Below are 18533 nucleotides of genomic sequence, written 5' to 3'. Positions count from 1 at the left end.
AACATATGCTGCCATCTAAGCGCCGTTTTTTCATGGACGCCCCTGCTTATTTCAGCAAGACACTGCCAAGCCACATTTAACATGTGTTACAACAGCGTGGCTTCGTAAAAAAAAAAAAAGAGTGTGGGTACTTTCCTGGCCAGCCTGCAGTCCAGACCTGTCCCCCATCGAAAATGTGTGGCGCATTATGAAGCGTAAAATACGAAAGCGGAGACCCCGGACTGCTGAACAACTGTAGCTCTACATAAAACAAAAATGGTAAAGAATTTTACTTTTGAAGCTTCAACAATTAGTTTCCTCAGTTCCCAAACGTTTATTGAGGGTTGTTAAAAGAAAAGGGGATATAAAACAGTGGTGAACATGCCCTTTCCCAACTACTTTGGCACATGTTGCAGCCATGAAATTCCAAGTTAATTATTTGCAAAAAGAAAAAAAAAGTTTATGAGTTTGAACATCGAATATCTTGTCTTTGTATTGCATTCAATTGAATATGGGTTGAAAAGGATTTGCAAAATCATTGTATTCCGTTTATATTTACATCAAACACAATTTCCCAAACGGGGTTTGTATGTATGTATATATATATATATATATATATATATATATATATATATATATATATATATATATATAATATATATATATATATATATATATAAGTTTTACTACTTACGTATAAAATACTAAAGGTTCTAGTTCCTTCCAACCTTGCTGATTGTATTGTACCACATGTCCCAGCAAGAAATATAAGTTCTAAGAACGTATTAGTGATTCCCAGAGCCCAAAAAAGTCTGAGGGCTATAGAGTGTTTTCTATTGGGGCTCCAGTACTCTGGAATGTTTGAGCAGTAACGGTTAGAGATGCTACCTCAGTAGAAGCATTTAAGTCCCAGCATTTAAGTCTAGCCTTTAAATAGACCCCCCTTTTAGACCAGTTGATCTGCCATCACTCTTTTCTGCTCTGCCCCCCTCTCCTGCATGGAGAAGTTATCAGGTGACCGTAGATGAAGCGCTAACTGTTCAAAGTCGGGACCCGGGGTAGACCACTCTTCTGTGCATCAGTTGGGGACGTCTCTGTGCTGCTAACCTCTATCCAATTATTCCCATTGGGTTTACTTTTTTTTGCCCTGATGTGAGATCTGAGCCCAGGATGTGGTTGTGGCTTAAGCAGCCCTTTGAGACACTTGTGTTTAAGGGCTATATGAATACACTTTGATTGATGCTTTGTCATGTCTCCAAGACTGGACTATGAGATCATGTCCACCTTCATGTCTCCAAGACTGGACTATGAGATCATGTCCACCTTCATGTCTCCAAGACTGGACTTGGAGAACACGTCCACATTCATGTCTCCAAGACTGGACTTGGAGAATACGTCCACTTTCATGTCTCCAAGACTGGACTTGGAGAACACGTCCACTTTCATGTCTCCAAGACTGGACATGGAGAACACCTCCACCTTCATGTCTCCAAGACTGGACTCGGAGAACTTGTTCACCTTCATGTCTCCAAGTCCTTAGAGAACACGTCCACCTTCATGTCTCCAAGACTGGACTTGGAGAACACGTCCACCTTCATGTCTCCAAGACTGGACTTGGAGAACACGTCCACCTTCATGTCTCCAAGACTGGACTTGGAGAACACGTCCACCTTAATGTCTCCAAGACTGGACTTGAAGAATGATAAATGATAAATGGGTTGTACTTGTATAGCGCTTTTCTACCTTCAAGGTACTCAAAGCGCTTTGAGAACACCTCCACCTTCATGTCTCCAAGACTGGACTTGGAGAACACGTCCACCTTCATTTCTCCAAGACTGGACTTGAAGAATATATCCACCTTCATGTCTCCAAGTCCTTAGAGAACACGTCCACCATCATATCTCCAAGACTGGACTTGGAGAATACGTCTACCTTCATGTCTCCAAGACTGGACTTGAAGAACATATCCACCTTCATGTCTCCAAGACAGGACTTGAAGAACATATCCACCTTCATGTCTCCAAGACTGGACTTGAAGAACATATCCACCATCATATCTCCAAGACTGGACTTGGAGAATACGTCCACCTTCATGTCTCCAAGACTGGACTTGGAGAACATGCTCACCTTCATGTCTCCAAGTCCTTAGAGAACACGTCCACCTTCATGTTTCCAAGACTGGACAAGGAGAACACTTCCACCTACATGTCTCTAAGACTGGACTTGGAAAACATGTCCACCTTCATGTCTCCAAGACTGTATTATGAATTAAAATGAAAAAAAAGACAATCTTATCAAACATTTTATTTCAAGTGATGAACATTTGGTGTTAAAAGGACTAAGTGGAAGGTCTCCAACATGAACCATCATGAAGGTCCCTCTCACATTTGACATGAAGACTTCTACAAGACCAACAACAAAGATTATATTCCATGAAGAAGTTGGTCATAGGTTCTTGAGGCACATCTAAGGAGAGAAGATCATGTTTGCCATCAAACCTCAGACTCCATCTTGGCAGCAGCAACATTACAGTCACTAATCACAGAGAAATGGTTCTTTTGCCTTTGGTCTTCACCACAAGATTAGGTTGTCACTCTTTGAAAATCCTGGATCTTCACGGATCTTCCAGTAAGTTCCATTGTAGATCCAAACTTCCTGTCCAGCATCTTTCTCCTTCCTGAAAACACATTAGATATATTTTAATATCTACTCTTTATAAACATGTATTTATATTTAATATTGTCTAACATTTACTTCTTATAAACATGTATTTATATTTATATTGTCTAATATCTACTTCTTATGAATATGTATTCATATGTAATGTTGTCTAATATCTACTTCTTATTAACATGTATTTATATTTATATTGTCTAATATTTACTTCTTATAAACATGTATTCATATTTATATTCTCTGATATCTACTTCTTATTAACATGAATTTATATTTATATTGTCTAATATTTACTTCTTATAAACATGTATTTATATTTATATTGTCTAATATCTACTTCTTATAAACATGTGTATATATTTTAAAACAGCTGAGATGGTAGACAGCACATCATTGGCTGATGGAAGACCAATTAGAGCACTGAGTTCTGTGTCCTGGATGCTGGTTTGCTGACAATCACCCTTTGATCAATAATCTAACCTTAATGAAAAATATGAATTTATTTGTCCTACAAACCTTCCATGGATTTAGTTTTCAAAGTCAAAAAGAAGTTTGCTGAAGGAACATTAACCTTTCAGGATACCAGGATTTACCTTAAGAATCTGCAGTAGTATTAGTAGTAGCAATAATAATAATAATAATAATAATAATAATAATAATACACTTGATATTAATAATAACAATAACACAAATAATAATGTAACATTATTATTAATTATAATAATAATAAAAAATAATAATGATAATAATAATAATAATTGTAATAATAATAATAATTGTAATAATAATAATAATAACTTAAACTACAGAACTTTCTACAGGTTCAGTTACTAGGACTGACCAAAATAGAGACCATGACTAGAGAAAGATTAGAGACAAACTAAAGACAAACTACAGACTTACTGGAAACTAACTAAAGACAGACTCAAGACAGAATGGAGACAAACTAGGGAAAGAATAGAGACAAAGTACAGACAGAATAGAGACAAACTGGAGACAGACTAGAGACTTACTGGAAACTAACTAAAGACTTACTGGAAACTAAAGAGACTAGAGACAAACTGGAGACAGAATAGAGAAACTAGAGGGACTAGAGACAGACTAGAGACAAACTTCAGACAGATTAAAGACAAACTAGAGACAGAATAGAGAAACTAGTGACAGACTACAGACTTACTGGAAACTAACTACAGACTGATTAGAGACAAACTAGAGAACGATTCGAGACAAACTAGAAACAGACTAGTGACAGAAGAGAGACAGATTACAGAAAAACTAGAGACAGACTAAAAACAGTCTAGAGATGGACCAGCGACAGACTGAAGACACACTGAAACAGACTACAGATTTACTAGAGACAGACCCGAGACTCATCAAAGACAAACCCTAACTAAAGACCAGGACTAGAAGTTTGGTCCTGGTCTTTAGGAAAGCACACGTTGGACACTGGATGAAGACCTGACCTGAAGAAGACAGACCATGACTAAAAACCAGGACAAATTGTTTTGTCCTAGTCTTTAAGAATGCACACAGACACTGGATGAAGACCTGACCTGAAGAAGACTGACCCTGACTAAAGACCAAACATCTAGTCGTGGTCTTTAGGAAAGCACATGGTGGTCACTGGATGAAGACCTGACCTGAATCAGACTGACCCTGACTAAAGACCAGGACTAAATGTTTGGTCCTGGTCTTTAAGAAAGCACACGGTGGACACTGGATAAAGAGCTGACCTGAAGCAGACTGACCCTGACTAAAGACCAAACATCTAGTCCTGGTCTTTAGGAAAGTACACGGTGGTCACTGGATGAAGACCTAAGCAGACTGACCCTGACTAAAGACCAGGACTAAATGTTTGGTCCTGGTCTTTAGGAAAGCACACGGTGGACACTGGATGAAGAGCTGACCTGAAGAACCGTGGAACGTGTTCCTGTCCTTGCTTGGCCATCTCCTTCCTTCGCTCTCTCTGCTTCTCCTCCACTTGGTCCTTCTTCCTGTCCGCCTCTGCAACCTGGCCCTCCTCCAACAGCCTGGTGGACACACCCATCCACACTTTTGTAAACACTAGACTTCGGTGGCTTCTCAATTATGCTACTTCATGACTTTATATAACACAACAAAATTGTGTTCTTATCTGTACTGTAAAGTTCAAATGTGAATGACAATAAAAAGGAAGTCTAAGTCTTATATCATTTATTGAATTTTTTGGACATCATTATTTTTATTTGATATAATAATTTTTATGTAATTATTTATTGAATACAACTATTGGATATATTGTATTTATATAATTATGTAATTATTATATATATTTCCTTATTGGATATAACTAGTAGATATATTTTATTTTATATAAATTGTATGTAATTACTTAATTGATATAATTATTGAATATAACTATTAGATGTAATTTTAAAAATATGATTATTTATTGGATATAACTACTAAATATATTTTTTTATTTTATATAATTATTTGTATTTGATTATTTATTTTATATAATTATTGAATACAACTATTAGATATAATTATTCCATTCAACCACACATCTTTATCCCTCCTATAAACACTAGACATCTATGGCATCTCAATGATTTTACATCCTTTATTTTGTATTATTTGATATAATTATTTATTAAATACAACTATTATATAAATTCTTTTAAATGTAATTTTTATGTAATTATTTATTTTATACAACTATTATATAATTATAACAAATGTAATTATTTTTATGAAAATATTTTATATAATTATTTATTGAATATAGTTATAGTTATTTTATCCAGGCACACATCGTCAACTCTCCTTTTATAAACGCTAGACTTATTTGGCATCTCAATGATTTTACTGCATTTATTTTACATTATTATTTTATAGAAATATTTATTGAATATAAAAAAATATATATAATTATTTTATTTTTGCATAATTCTTTTTATTTCAATATTTATTTAATTTAATTTACTGACTATAACTATTAGCTAGAATTATTTTATTTTTATATAATAATTTTTTTATGATTTATATTAGATATATTTAATTTATATATTTTTTATTGAATAAAACGAGTAGATAATGATTTTGTTTTTTTATAACTTTTTTTGTAATTTTAGATATTTTAAGTTTTTTAAATATTCATTTAATATATTAGAAATAATTATCTTATTTTTATATAATTTATATTTGACATATTTTTATATAATTATTTTATTGAATACAACTATTTATAAATATTTTTATGTAATTATTTGATACAATTATTTATTCCAAACTACTATTGTAAAAAAAGTTTTAATAATTTGTATATAATTATCTATTTTATAATATTATTTATTAGATATAATTATTAGATATAAATTATACTTCATACAATTATTAAATATAAATATTTAATCATAGCGACTAATTATTCACTGAATGTGTAAACATGAAGAAAATAAAAATATCAATCTAATCACTCTGGTATGGGTCATATACTGACACTAACCTTGGCATCGACACTTCTGATACATGGATGGTTCCGTCCTCTCCAACACTTTTTATTTCATCTTGTCTTTGACTATCATTATTACTTTCATGGTAACAATCCATCTAAAACTTCTTAAACTTTACTAAACATTTATATCATCTCTTTTCATGCTAACTTAGCGATAAGCTTGCCTGCTCCATCTTCCTCAGTCTAACATGTTGAGCCACTCTTCCAGTGATAATAGTACATATAAGACATAGGCACTGATTATAGGCATTTCTTATATGATTTGTAGTTCCATCACAAAATAGCATCCATACATGAAGAAAATTACATGTTTGGAAAATTACTTTTAAAAAGTACTCGTTAATTTTCAAAAATAGTAATTTGTTTGCTAGTGGATTTACTCTTTACTACATGTAATTAATTACATGAGACGTTTCATGAGAGCAGAGTGTGCACCTTTAAGAGGCGGTGCCAGTTGCCAAGTGACATGTGACTTGAGCGAGTGATTATTTCAGCATGTTAGCTTAGTGACGGCAGTTTGCGGGCAGATCTGTTGACTATTTTCACTGGATTGAGTTAGCGCGATCTAATAAAGAGACTAAATGTGCTTCCCTGGCTCTAGTTTCCTCGTCCAAAAATTGGAAGATTCAATCATTGATTAGTTGTTCATTATTCCCTCGCAGTAGTAGTAGTGAGTATTGGAGGATTCAATCATTGATTAGTTCATTATTCCCTCATAGTAGTAGTGAGTATGTGTGTTCCATGTTTGCTGTGTGATGTTGCCTCCTATTTGACATCAGTTCATTTGAGTTCTTTTCATTAGTAAATAGTTATTTCCTGCCTTGAACTGGGTGACAAAGGCAGCGTGCCACGTTACACCCACCGTATCGCTAACGTCGAAGTAACGCACGTAAAAGGAATTATTACTTGTTATGTTAACAGTCACAGCGTTGGTAAGACGTGTTTAAATATCGTGTGATCGACTCCCTGGATGATACAGAACGTATTAGTGTGACATCATTTCTTCCCGTATCATACAGAAAGTATGAGAATGTGATAATGCCCCCCCGCCCCCGACACACACACACACACACACACGCACGCACACACACGCACGCACACACACACACGCACACACACACACACACACAACCTCTGATCCGGTCTGAAGCGTGTGTCAGAGGGAGGAAGAACTGATCTCAGGTCAGCTGGGAGTTCGTTGAGTTCTCTGGCGTATTGTGAGAAACCATAGAAGTCGACGTGATCCTTGGGCTGCACGTCTGCACATGGAAATATGACATTTGGCTTTACGATGATGGGTATGAGCGATAATATATCAACATGCAAATATGAGGAGATATGAATATGAGGTGATAAAAATATGAGGCCTTATGATGTGATAAAAATATGACGTGAAATGATATAAATATGAAGCGATATAAATATGAAGCGATATGAATATGATGCGATATAAACATGAAGAGATATAAATATGAGGATATGTAAACATGATGAATATGTAGTGATATAAATATGAGCTAATATAAAAATTAAGTGATATAAAATGAAGCGATATAAATATGAGGTAATATAAATATGAGGAGATAATATGAATATGAATCGATATACAAACCCTGTTTCCATATGAGTTGGGAAATTGTGTTATATGTACATATGAACGGAATACAATGATTTGCAAATCATTTTCAACCCATATTCAATTGAATATGCTACAAAGACAACATATTTGATGTTCAAACTGATAAACTTTTTTTTTTGCAAATAATCATTAACTTTAGAATTTGATGCCAGCAATACAGGACAAAGAAGTTGGGAAAGCTGGCTATAAATACTGATAAAGTTGAGGAATGCTCATCAAACACTTATTTGGAACATCCCACAGGTGTGCAGGCTAATTGGGAACAGGTGGGTGCCATGATTGGGTACAAAACAGCTTCCCAAAAAATGTTAAGTCTTTCACAAGAAAGGATGGAGCGAGGTACGTCCCTTTGTCCACAACTGCGTGAGCAAATAGTCAAACAGTTTAACAACAATGTTTCTCAAAGTGCAATTGAAAGAGATTTAGGGATTTCAACATCTACGGTCCATAATATCATCAAAAGGTTCAGAGAATCTGGAGAAATCACTCCACGTAAGCGGCATGGCTGAAAACCAACATTGAATGACCGTGACCTTCGATCCCTCAGACGGCACTGTATTAAAAACCGGCATCCATCTCTAAAGGATATCACCACATGGGCTCAAGAACACTTCAGAAAACCACTGACACTAAGTACAGTTCGTCGCTACATCTGTAAGTGCAAGTTAAAGCTCTACTATGCAAAGCGAAAGCCATTTATCAACAACATCCATAAACGCTGCCGGCCTTTCTGGGCCCGAGATCATCTAAGATGGACTGATGCAAAGTGGAAAAGTGTTCTGTGGTCTGACGAGTCCACATTTCAAATTGTTTTTGGAAATATTCGACATTGTGTCATCCGGACCAAAGGGGAAGAGAACCATCCAGACTGTTATCGACGCAGAGTTGAAAAGCCAGCATCTGTGATGGTATGGGGGCGCATTAGTGCCCAAGGCATGGGTAACTTACACACCTGTGAAGGCACCATTAATTCTGAAAGGTACATACAGGTTTTGGAACAACATATGCTGCCATCTAAGCACCGTCTTTTCTTATTTCAGCAAGACAATGCCAAGCCGCATTCAGCACTTTACAACAGCGTGGCTTCGTGAAAAAAGAGTGCGGCTACTTTCCTGGCCCGCCTGCACTCCAGACCTGTCTCCCATCGAAAAAGTGTGGCGCATTATGAAGCGTAAAATAGGACAGTGGAGACCCTGGACTGTTGAACGACTGAAGCTCTACATAAAACAAGAATGGGAAAGAATTCCACTTTCAAAGCTTCAAAAAATAGGTTCTTCAGTTCTCAAACGTTTGAGTGTTGTTAAAAGAAAAGGTGATGTAACACAGTGGTGAAAATGCTCTTTCCCAACTACTTTGGCACGTGTTGCAGCCGTGAAACTTTAAGTTAATTATTATTTGCAAAATAAAAATAAAGTTTTTGAGTTTGAACATCAAATATGTTGTCTTTTTAGTGCATTCCATTGAATATGGGTTGAAAAGGATTTGCAAATCATTGTATTCTGTCTATATTTACATCTAACACAATTTCTCAACTCATACGGAAACAGGGTTTGTAAATATGAATCTATATAAATATGAGGCGATTTAAAAATGAGGTCATAGATATGAAGTGATATACTGTAAATATGTGATATAAATATGAAGTGATATAATATGAGGTAATATAAATATGAAACAATATAAATACATGATATAAATATGAAATAAAATGAATATGAATCGATATAAATATGAATCGATATAAATAGGTGATATAAATATGAGATATACATATATGAAGTGATATAAATGAGATAATATGAATATGAGGTGATATAAATTTGAAGTGATATGCTGTAAAAATTTGGGAATATGAACATGAAGTGATATAAATATGCGATATAAATACTCACTGGGCTTCCATACACACTTGGAGGCGGCGGGCAGTGTGTCGCAGACGATGCCTTCATGCCAAAGTCCTCCAAAGCGATGGACAACTTTCCCTGCCCGGTCCAGAACCACACCCTGGACCTCGTTCTTTGTGCCGTCAGACCCCCAATATCGAGACTGGCAATGATAGATAATCTAAGCATCTTGGAAATAAGTAGATCCTGTTGCTCCTGACCTTGACAAAAGTGATCTTGCAGGTGCAGACATCGCTAGAGTTGTTCTTGATGACCACCTCGCCGTAATGTTCCAACCAGCGCTGCTGACTCAGCACGTTGTGGATGCACGTCACCGCCTTGTTCCACTCGTAGTGGTCCCCGTATCTGCAGGGAGGTTATTCATCATCACCATGCATGCATGAATATTCATCATCATATATGCATGAATATTCATCATCATAGATGTATCAATATTTATCACCATAGATGCATGAATATTCATCATCGTATATGCATCAAGATTCATCATTATACAGTATATGCATCAATATAATCATCATCATACATGCATGACTATTCATCATCATATATGCATGAATATTCATAATCATCATGACTTATTCATGATTATTCATCAACATATATGCATGAATGGTCATTATCATGTAAACATGAATATACATCATCATATATGCATCAATTATTCAGCATCATCACATATGCATGAATATTCATCACCATAATATATGCATTATTATTTATCATCATATTCACATGCATAATAATCATCAAAGCATGAATATTCACAATCATCATCAATGCATGGATATTCACAATCATCATACATAGTCATCACTGTCATCACAATTAGTGCATGAATATTCATCATGTTTGCATGAATGTTCATCGCTATACAGTATATGCATGGATATTCTACACCAACATGTATGCATGATAATTCATTTTTACATTCATGTTTTCGTGAGCATTCATCACCATTATGAATGCATGAATATTCATCGTCATCATGTATACAGGAATATTCATCAACACCATCACATGCACATGAATATTCGTCATCGCTTATGCATGAATATGCATAATCAATTTCATGAATGTTAATCATCATAAATGCATGAGTAGTCATCACCATCATCATAATAATCATTTATGCATGAATATTCATCATGTTTGCATGAATGGGCATCGTTTTACAGTATATGCATGAATATTCATCACCAACATGTATGCATGATAATTCATTTTTACATTCATGTTTTCGTGAGCATTCATCGTCATTATGAATGCATGAATATTCATCATCGTCATCATGCATACATGAATATTCATCAACACCATCATGTGCGCATGAATATTCGTCATCGCTTATGCATGAATATGCATAATCACTTTCATGAATGTTAATCATCATAAATGCATGAGTAGTCATCATCATCACCATCATAATAATCATTTGCATGAATATTCATCATTAATCATATATGCATGAATAATAATAATTACCTCACTTTTACTCTTTGCAGACAAGCATGTTAGCATCATGTCAAAATGTTTCACCTGTTAGCATGGCAACATCATATAAAATATCATACCTGTTAACATGCAAGCATGTAAATGTTTTATCTGATAGCATGTAAGCATTGTCAAAATGTTTCACCTTAGCATGCCGTCAACATGTCTCACCTGGGCAAGGTAACGTTGACGTTTCCACTCGACATAATCTCCACTGATTTCCCCCAGAACTTGTACTTCCATCTTTGATCTGAACCAGGAACATTCAAACTTACAAACTTGGACATCTGCACAAAAGTTGCATTGGTGACCAACCTTGCCAGAAAGTGAAGTTGTTGGACTCGGCGTGGCAGGCGGAGATGGGAGGATGATGGCTTACCTGAACACAACAACTTTTACGATTATTTCTACTCTCATGCAGCTTTTATATACACATCATATTAAGTGTTGAAAACAGAACATAAAATAATTATCTTCAAAGCACCATATAATAAAACAATGTTAAGTGTTAAAAGCAAAATAAAATAATACAAATATTTGACAGCAACACAACACAATTACAGTATTTGTAATAAAATATCAATTGTTGAAGACGGCACATAATTAAATCAATAAATAAAATAATGGTTAAAAAAGGCGAATAATATAATTATTAGTTTAAAGCAGCACATAAAAATAGTAATGATAGTTGAAATCAGCACATAAAATATTCATTAAATGTTAAAAGCAGCACATTAAAAAAATGTTAAAACAGCAAATAATAAAATAATCAATAGCACATAAAATAAGTGTTTAAAGCAGCACATATTTATTAAAAGTTGAAATCAGCACATAAAATAATAGTGTTAAAAGTGGCACAAACAATGATGATTAGTTTAAAGCAGCACATTGGAATAATAATTATTAATAGTTGAAATTATCACATAAACTAATATTAGGTGTTAAAAGCAGCAGATAATAAAAATTATTGGTTTAAAACAGAAAATAATAAAATAATAATAGTTAAACAGCACATAAATACTAAGTGTTAAAAGTGGAACATAAAATAGATATTAATTTAAAGCAACACAATAGTTGAAATCAGCACATAAAATAAAGTGTTAAAAAGGCAAATAATATTATAACTATTAGTTTAAAACAGCACATAACAGTTGAAATCAGCACATAAAATAATATTAGGTTTGAAAAAGCCAAATATTTTAAAGCAGCACATAATAAATGTTAAAAAAGGCGAATAATAAAAATTAGTTTAAAACAGCAAATAAAATAATTATTAATAGTTGAAATCAGCACATAATATTAAGTGTTAAAAGTGGCACATAATTATTAGTTTAAGGTCGCAAACAAAAATAATTATTGATAGTTGAAATCAGCACACAAACTAATATTAAGTGTTAAAAAGTGGCACATAACATAATTATTAGTTTAAAACAGCAAATAATAATTATTAATAGTTGAAATCATCACATAAACTAATATTAAGTGTTAAAAAAGGCAAATAGTATTATTTTAAAGCTGCACATAAAGCAGTTGAAATCTGAACATATAATATTAAGTGTTAAAAAAGGTGAATAATGTTATAATTATTAGTTTAAAACAGTAAACTAAATCATTAATAGTTGAAATCAGAACATAAAATAATATTAAGTATTAAAGGTGGCATATAATTATTAATTCAAAACACAATAAAATAGTTAATAGTTGAAATCAGCACATTAAGAATATTAAGTGTTAAAAAATGCGAATATTAAAAATATTAGTTTAAAGCAGCAAAAAAATAATCAAAAGGTTGAAATCAGCACAGAAAGTAATTTTAAGTGTTAAAAAAGGCGAATAATATTAGTTTAAAACAGCACATAAATAAATTAAGTTGAAATCAGCACATAAAATATTAAGAGTTAAAGTGGCACGTAATATATTTATTAGTTAAAAACAGCACATAATATTAGTTAAAAGTGGCACATAATAATTATTAGTTAAAAGTGGAGCGTAATATTATTAGTTAAAAGTGGCATATAAAATAATATTAAATGTTACAAGTGGCACATAATATAGTTTTTGGTTAAAAGTGGCACATGATATAATTATTAGTAAAAAGTGGCACATAATATAATTATTAGTTCAAAGTGGCACATAATATAATTATTAGTTTAAAGCAGCACATGAGGATAACCTAAATGATTGACAGCAGCAGATAACCGCTAACATTCTGGACAGGAAGAAGTCACCTGCTCGCTGACATATCGGAATCCTCGATCTTCTCGAACGTTCTCGTAGGTTTCTCCAAGAACAGGATTGAAAGGTTTGTAGCGATATCGCCAAGATGCCCAGGCATACCCGGAGATGGAAAAGGCAGCAACGTAAACCTGCAGGAGTACAATCACCTTGAAGGGACGTTTGGAGCGTGACGACCACCTTGAGCGACACTTACCATCCTCTCGTACGGATCATCGGTGCGGTTGGCGATATCGAGCAGATGGGAGTACTCCAGCTCCTCCGAGAGTCTCTGCAGCAGCGATACAGGCTCGTTGAGGACGATGGGCATGGACACGCGAGACAGATCTTTGCCGATGTTGTTGTACAAGATGGTCATGATGCCCACGTGACTGTTGTCTGCCCCCGCCGCTAGGAGGATACGGCGCCGACCTGATATCATGATATTGTTTAGTCCTCAATGACAAAACTCAAGACAATCCTTTCAAATTGAAATGATCGTAAAAAGAAATTCATCATACTGGTGATACTGCTCATTCCCTGGATAAGAAAGCTAGCATGCATATTGCTATCTGGAAACTAGGGTGGTTAATCGCTACCTAGCTTAAAAGCTATGATGAATTTTAACAAATTTCCTCAGTCGTCGTTTTCTCTTTATTTTACAAAAAAAAAGGTGACAAAAGAATTGAAAAAAATTAGATTTGTTTGTGCTATGCCGCCATCTTTTGGACAAATTAACAGGTGCTGCAGTGTCTTTCCATTTCACGCCAGAGTGTCTTTCCGTCTTCCAGCCATCCATAGCGTTACTACTCGTGTGGGTCCTCATCACTCCAAGCAACGTTTTTAAGTTTTACAATACACTGTAACTAAAACATTTCTTACGAAAGCATCCCATGTGTGATGTCTATAGGAGCCTTTTCATGCATATTTGTACCTGCTATCGTAATATCATCAAATTAGCGTCATTAGCATGATCTAATATGCTAACACGTTTTCGAGTAAATCCACCAAAACGTGATCGTGGAGTTATTGAGTCGGTTTAGCTGATTGTAGAGCAAGCTTGCCCAGCTAGTAAGTCCATAACGATGACTTCTGTTGTTTGAGCAGCCGTTTTACTGCCTTGTTGCAGACACCACTTGGAAACAATTGAGGTATTTAATATTTACTAAATCGCATGTTTACATGTTAGCATTATGTCAAAATATTTTAACTGTCAGCATGTTAGCATTTTATTAAATACCATACCTGTTAACATGTTGACATTATGTCAAAATGTTTCAACTGTTAGCATATTAGCATTATGTCCAAAATGTTTCACATTTTAGCATGTTAGCTTTACGTCAAAATGTTTCACCTTTTAGCATGTTAGCATTACATCAACATGTTTCAACTGTTAGCATTACGTTCTGCCGTCCCCTCCAAGGTTTGTTATTGTTATCCCATTGCTTTGAGTTTTTTTTTTTTGCCCCGATCGGGGATCTGAGTTGTGGCTTGTGCAGCCCTTTAAAACACTCGTGATTTAGGGCTATACAAGTAAACATTGTTTGATTGATACGTTAAAATGTTTTAACATTTCACAACGTATATAGATCTGCGGCTTACAGTCCGGTGCGACTAATATATGGGAACCAAGTTGGTGTGTGCGGCTTATTTAGATGTGAGCTCTATAGCCCAGGAATTATGGGAAATGTATTGTAAAAACAGGTTAAAATATTTTTGTGTGTATTAGTACTTTTTAAACAGAGTACATTTAACAATACCACAGTCAAGAAAATAAGTATTTGAACACCCAGCTATTTTGCAAGTTTTCCCACTCAAAAATCATGGAGGGGTATAAAATTTTCACGGTAGGTGCATGTCCACTGTATGAGAGACAACCTAAAAAGAAAAATCCAGAAATCACAATCTATGATTTTTTAACAATTTATTTGTGTGATAAAGCTGAAAATAAGTATTTGAACACTAACATTAATATTTGGTAGAGTAGTCTTTGTTTGCAATTACAGAGGTCAAACGTTTCCTATAGTTCTTCACAAGGTTTGCACATACGGCAGGAGGGATTTTGGCCCACTCCTCCACACAGATCTTCTCTAGATCAGTCAGGTTTCTAGGCTGTCGCTGAGTAACAGACTTTCAGCGGCAGGAAGACGAAGACGCACGCGACTGAAAAGGTGGAGCGGCAGAGGAAGCAGGACTCGGCAAGGCTGAAAAGCAACCCGTAGAGACTTTTTCCATCCATCCATCCATTTTCTACCGCTTATTCCCTTTTGGGGTCGCGGGGGGCGCTGGCGCCTATCTCAGCTACAGTCGGGCGGAAGGCGGGGTACACCCTGGACAAGTCGCCACCTCATCGCAGGGCAAACACAGATAGACAGACAACATTCACACTCACATTCACACACTAGGGCCAATTTAGTGTTGCCAATCAACCTATCCCCAGGTGCATGTCTTTGGAGGTGGGAGGAAGCCGGAGTACCCGGAGGGAACCCACGCATTCACGGGGAGAACATGCAAACTCCACACAGAAAGATCCCGAGCCTTTTATTATTGAAAAATAAAAGAAAGTCTAACCTGTGCAACAATGTCCTCCCTTGGTGGTCCTGAGAACCCGCACACCAGTAAGAGATGGTCACAGAGACAACTTTGGAAACCGTGGAAAAAAGCCTCTGGAGTGGAAAGGGAAGGCACGAATGTGCTTCAAGTCAACATTAAAAAACCCGACTGGCATCCCCTTCGCAGAGAAGAGAACGGAAATGTAAAAGGAAGACAGAAAAAAAAATAGAACATGGTTATAGGAATATCCCTTCAAGTTCCTCAAAAGAAGCTTCTCAAAGGAAAAAAGTGGAGCCCTTAAAACAACAAAGGTAGACCTGGAAGATCACCTAAGAGCAACGCACCCTGGCTCAAAGCGGTCTGAATGTCTCAACATCCAACATGGAAAGAGGTGGAAAACACAGTGCGACGAGAAAGAACGGCATCTGCCCCGGGGGCCAAAAGGAGTCCCATACAAGGTGTACAAGAACGCACCGGACGTCCTGAGGTTTCTCTGAAAGCTCATGAGAACAACCTGGCAGAAGAAGATGCCACCCCAAATATGGCGTAGGGCAGAGGGAGTCCTCATCCCAAAGGAGAAGGATGCACAAAGGATTGTACAACTTATCCTGTATTTCCTAAACTATGAAATGTTTTGCAGGTGTATGATCTCTTAAAGACGGTGGTAAAAATCAAGAAAAGGTGTTACCTGTGTCGGACATCAGCGAAGGTTTGTCAGGTGCGTTCCTTAGACTGTCTCTGTATTTCAGAGTCACAATGGCTGAGCAACAAAAAAGAAAATCAAGTTCAACTCGTTTTTAAAAGTCATGTTTCCTTCTGTATGACTCCGCCCCCAAAAGATCCCCTTCATCAAAGTTGATTGCCTTCATCTAAGGAAACTCTTTGGATTATTTTCTTTCTTTTCCGGCATGAACACTTGTCAATTGTTACTGTTAGCAGAACTGCAAAGCTGAGTACGGGGATAGAAAATCCCTTTTCTGTGGTAAAACTTTGTTTGAGAACACTTGGACTTCTCAGTGACACATGTAAACAAAGAAGTAGAATGCAGTCTAACATTGTTGATGACACATAAAGAATGAAAATGTGAACTAAAACTATGAATATTCCAAACAAAAATGACACTTTGCCACAAATAAATGTGACGCCTGTAAGATACTTACTAGCATTAGCTTACAGCAAGCATTATCTTATAGCTAGCAATAACTTAAAGCTAGAATTGCCTTATATAAATCATTAGCTTATAGCTAGTATTAACTAATAGCTAGCTGATCCATCCATCCATTATCTACCGCTTATTCCCTTCTTGGGGTCGCGGGGGGCGCTGGCGGCTATCTCAGTAATAACTTATAATTAGCTTATAGCTAGTATTAACTAATAGCTAGCATTAACTTATAGCTAGTATTGCCTTATATATAGCATTAGCTTATAGCTAGTATTACCTGATAGCTAACGTTAACTTATAATTAGCATTAGCTAATAGCTAGCATTAACCTTGAAGCTATTATTAGCTTATACCTAGTATTTACTTATAACACTCATTAACTTATTGTATTATCTTGTAGCAAGTGTTGCCTTATGGCTAACATTAGCTTATAGCTAGCATTAGCTTATAACTAGCATTAATGGATGGATGGATGGATAGCATTGCCTCATATATAACATTAGCTTATAGCTTGTATTAACTTATAATTAGCATTAACTTATAGCTAGCATTGCCGTATAGCTAGCATTAGCTTATAGCTACAATTTACTTATAACTAGCATTAGCTCATAGCTAGTATTATCTCATAGAAAGTGTTGCTTTATAGCTAACATTAGCTTATAGCTAGCATTAGCTTATAACTAGCATGAGTTTATAGCTAGCATAAACTTCTAGCTAGTATTAACTTATTAGCATTAACTTACAGCTAGTATTGCCGTATAGCTAGTATTAGCATATAGTTATCATTTGTGATTTAGGGCTATATAAATAAACATTGATTGATTGATATACTTATAACTAGCATTAGCTTCTAGCTGGTATTATCTTATAACAAGTGTTGCCTTATAGCTAACATTAACTTATAGCTACCATTACCTTATAGCTAGTATTGCCGTATAGCTAGCAGTCGCTTATAGCTAGCATTCACACATAACTAGCATTAGATTATAGCTAGTATTATCTTATAGAAGGTGTTGCCTTATAGCTAACATTAGCGTATAGCTAGCATTAGCTTATAACTAGAATTAACTAATAGCTAGCATTAACTTATAATTAGCATCAACTTACAGTTAGTATAGCCGTATAGCTAGCATTAGCTTATATCTAGCAATAGTTTATAGCTAGTATTAATTTATAACTAGGATTAGCTTACAGTTAGCATTAGCTCATAACTAGCGTTAACTTATAACTAGCATTAACTAATAGCTAGCATTAACTTATAATTAGCATCAATCGCAGTATAGCTAGCATTAGCTTACAGCTAGCATTAGCTTATAGCTAGTGTTAATTTATAACTAGGATTATCTTACAGCTGGCATTAGCTCATAGCTAGCATCAACTTATAACTAGCATTAGCTTACAGCTAGGTTTTTC

General features: G+C 35.2%; 1 protein-coding gene across 5 annotated transcripts in view; it reads right to left on the bottom strand.

Moving 5' to 3' along the window:
- Positions 1-2268: 2268 nt before the first annotated feature.
- The window catches only part of LOC133556232 (oxysterol-binding protein-related protein 6-like), a 74631-nt gene continuing 58366 nt past the window's right edge, over positions 2269-18533 (bottom strand). For 3 of the 5 annotated variants that reach the window (XM_061905956.1, XM_061905955.1, XM_061905959.1), the window contains 10 exons: positions 16647-16718; positions 13623-13837; positions 13420-13557; positions 11507-11570; positions 11363-11441; positions 9898-10042; positions 9686-9839; positions 7287-7413; positions 4563-4685; positions 2269-2656 (listed from right to left, as the gene is read on the bottom strand). In XM_061905956.1, coding sequence (XP_061761940.1) covers positions 2551-2656; positions 4563-4685; positions 7287-7413; positions 9686-9839; positions 9898-10042; positions 11363-11441; positions 11507-11570; positions 13420-13557; positions 13623-13837; positions 16647-16718 — 1223 coding nt within the window. In that variant the 3' untranslated portion in view covers positions 2269-2550. The remainder of the gene's footprint in view (positions 2657-4562; positions 4686-7286; positions 7414-9685; positions 9840-9897; positions 10043-11362; positions 11442-11506; positions 11571-13419; positions 13558-13622; positions 13838-16646; positions 16719-18533) is intronic. The other 2 variants (XM_061905957.1, XM_061905958.1) reach the window with 2 other exon arrangements.

The sequence above is a fragment of the Nerophis ophidion genome, linkage group LG07 (genome assembly GCF_033978795.1).
Source record: "Nerophis ophidion isolate RoL-2023_Sa linkage group LG07, RoL_Noph_v1.0, whole genome shotgun sequence".
Classification (NCBI taxonomy): Eukaryota; Metazoa; Chordata; class Actinopteri; order Syngnathiformes; family Syngnathidae; genus Nerophis; species Nerophis ophidion.
Note: the sequence above shows the minus strand (reverse complement) of the source record. Positions and strands in the feature narration are given on the sequence as shown.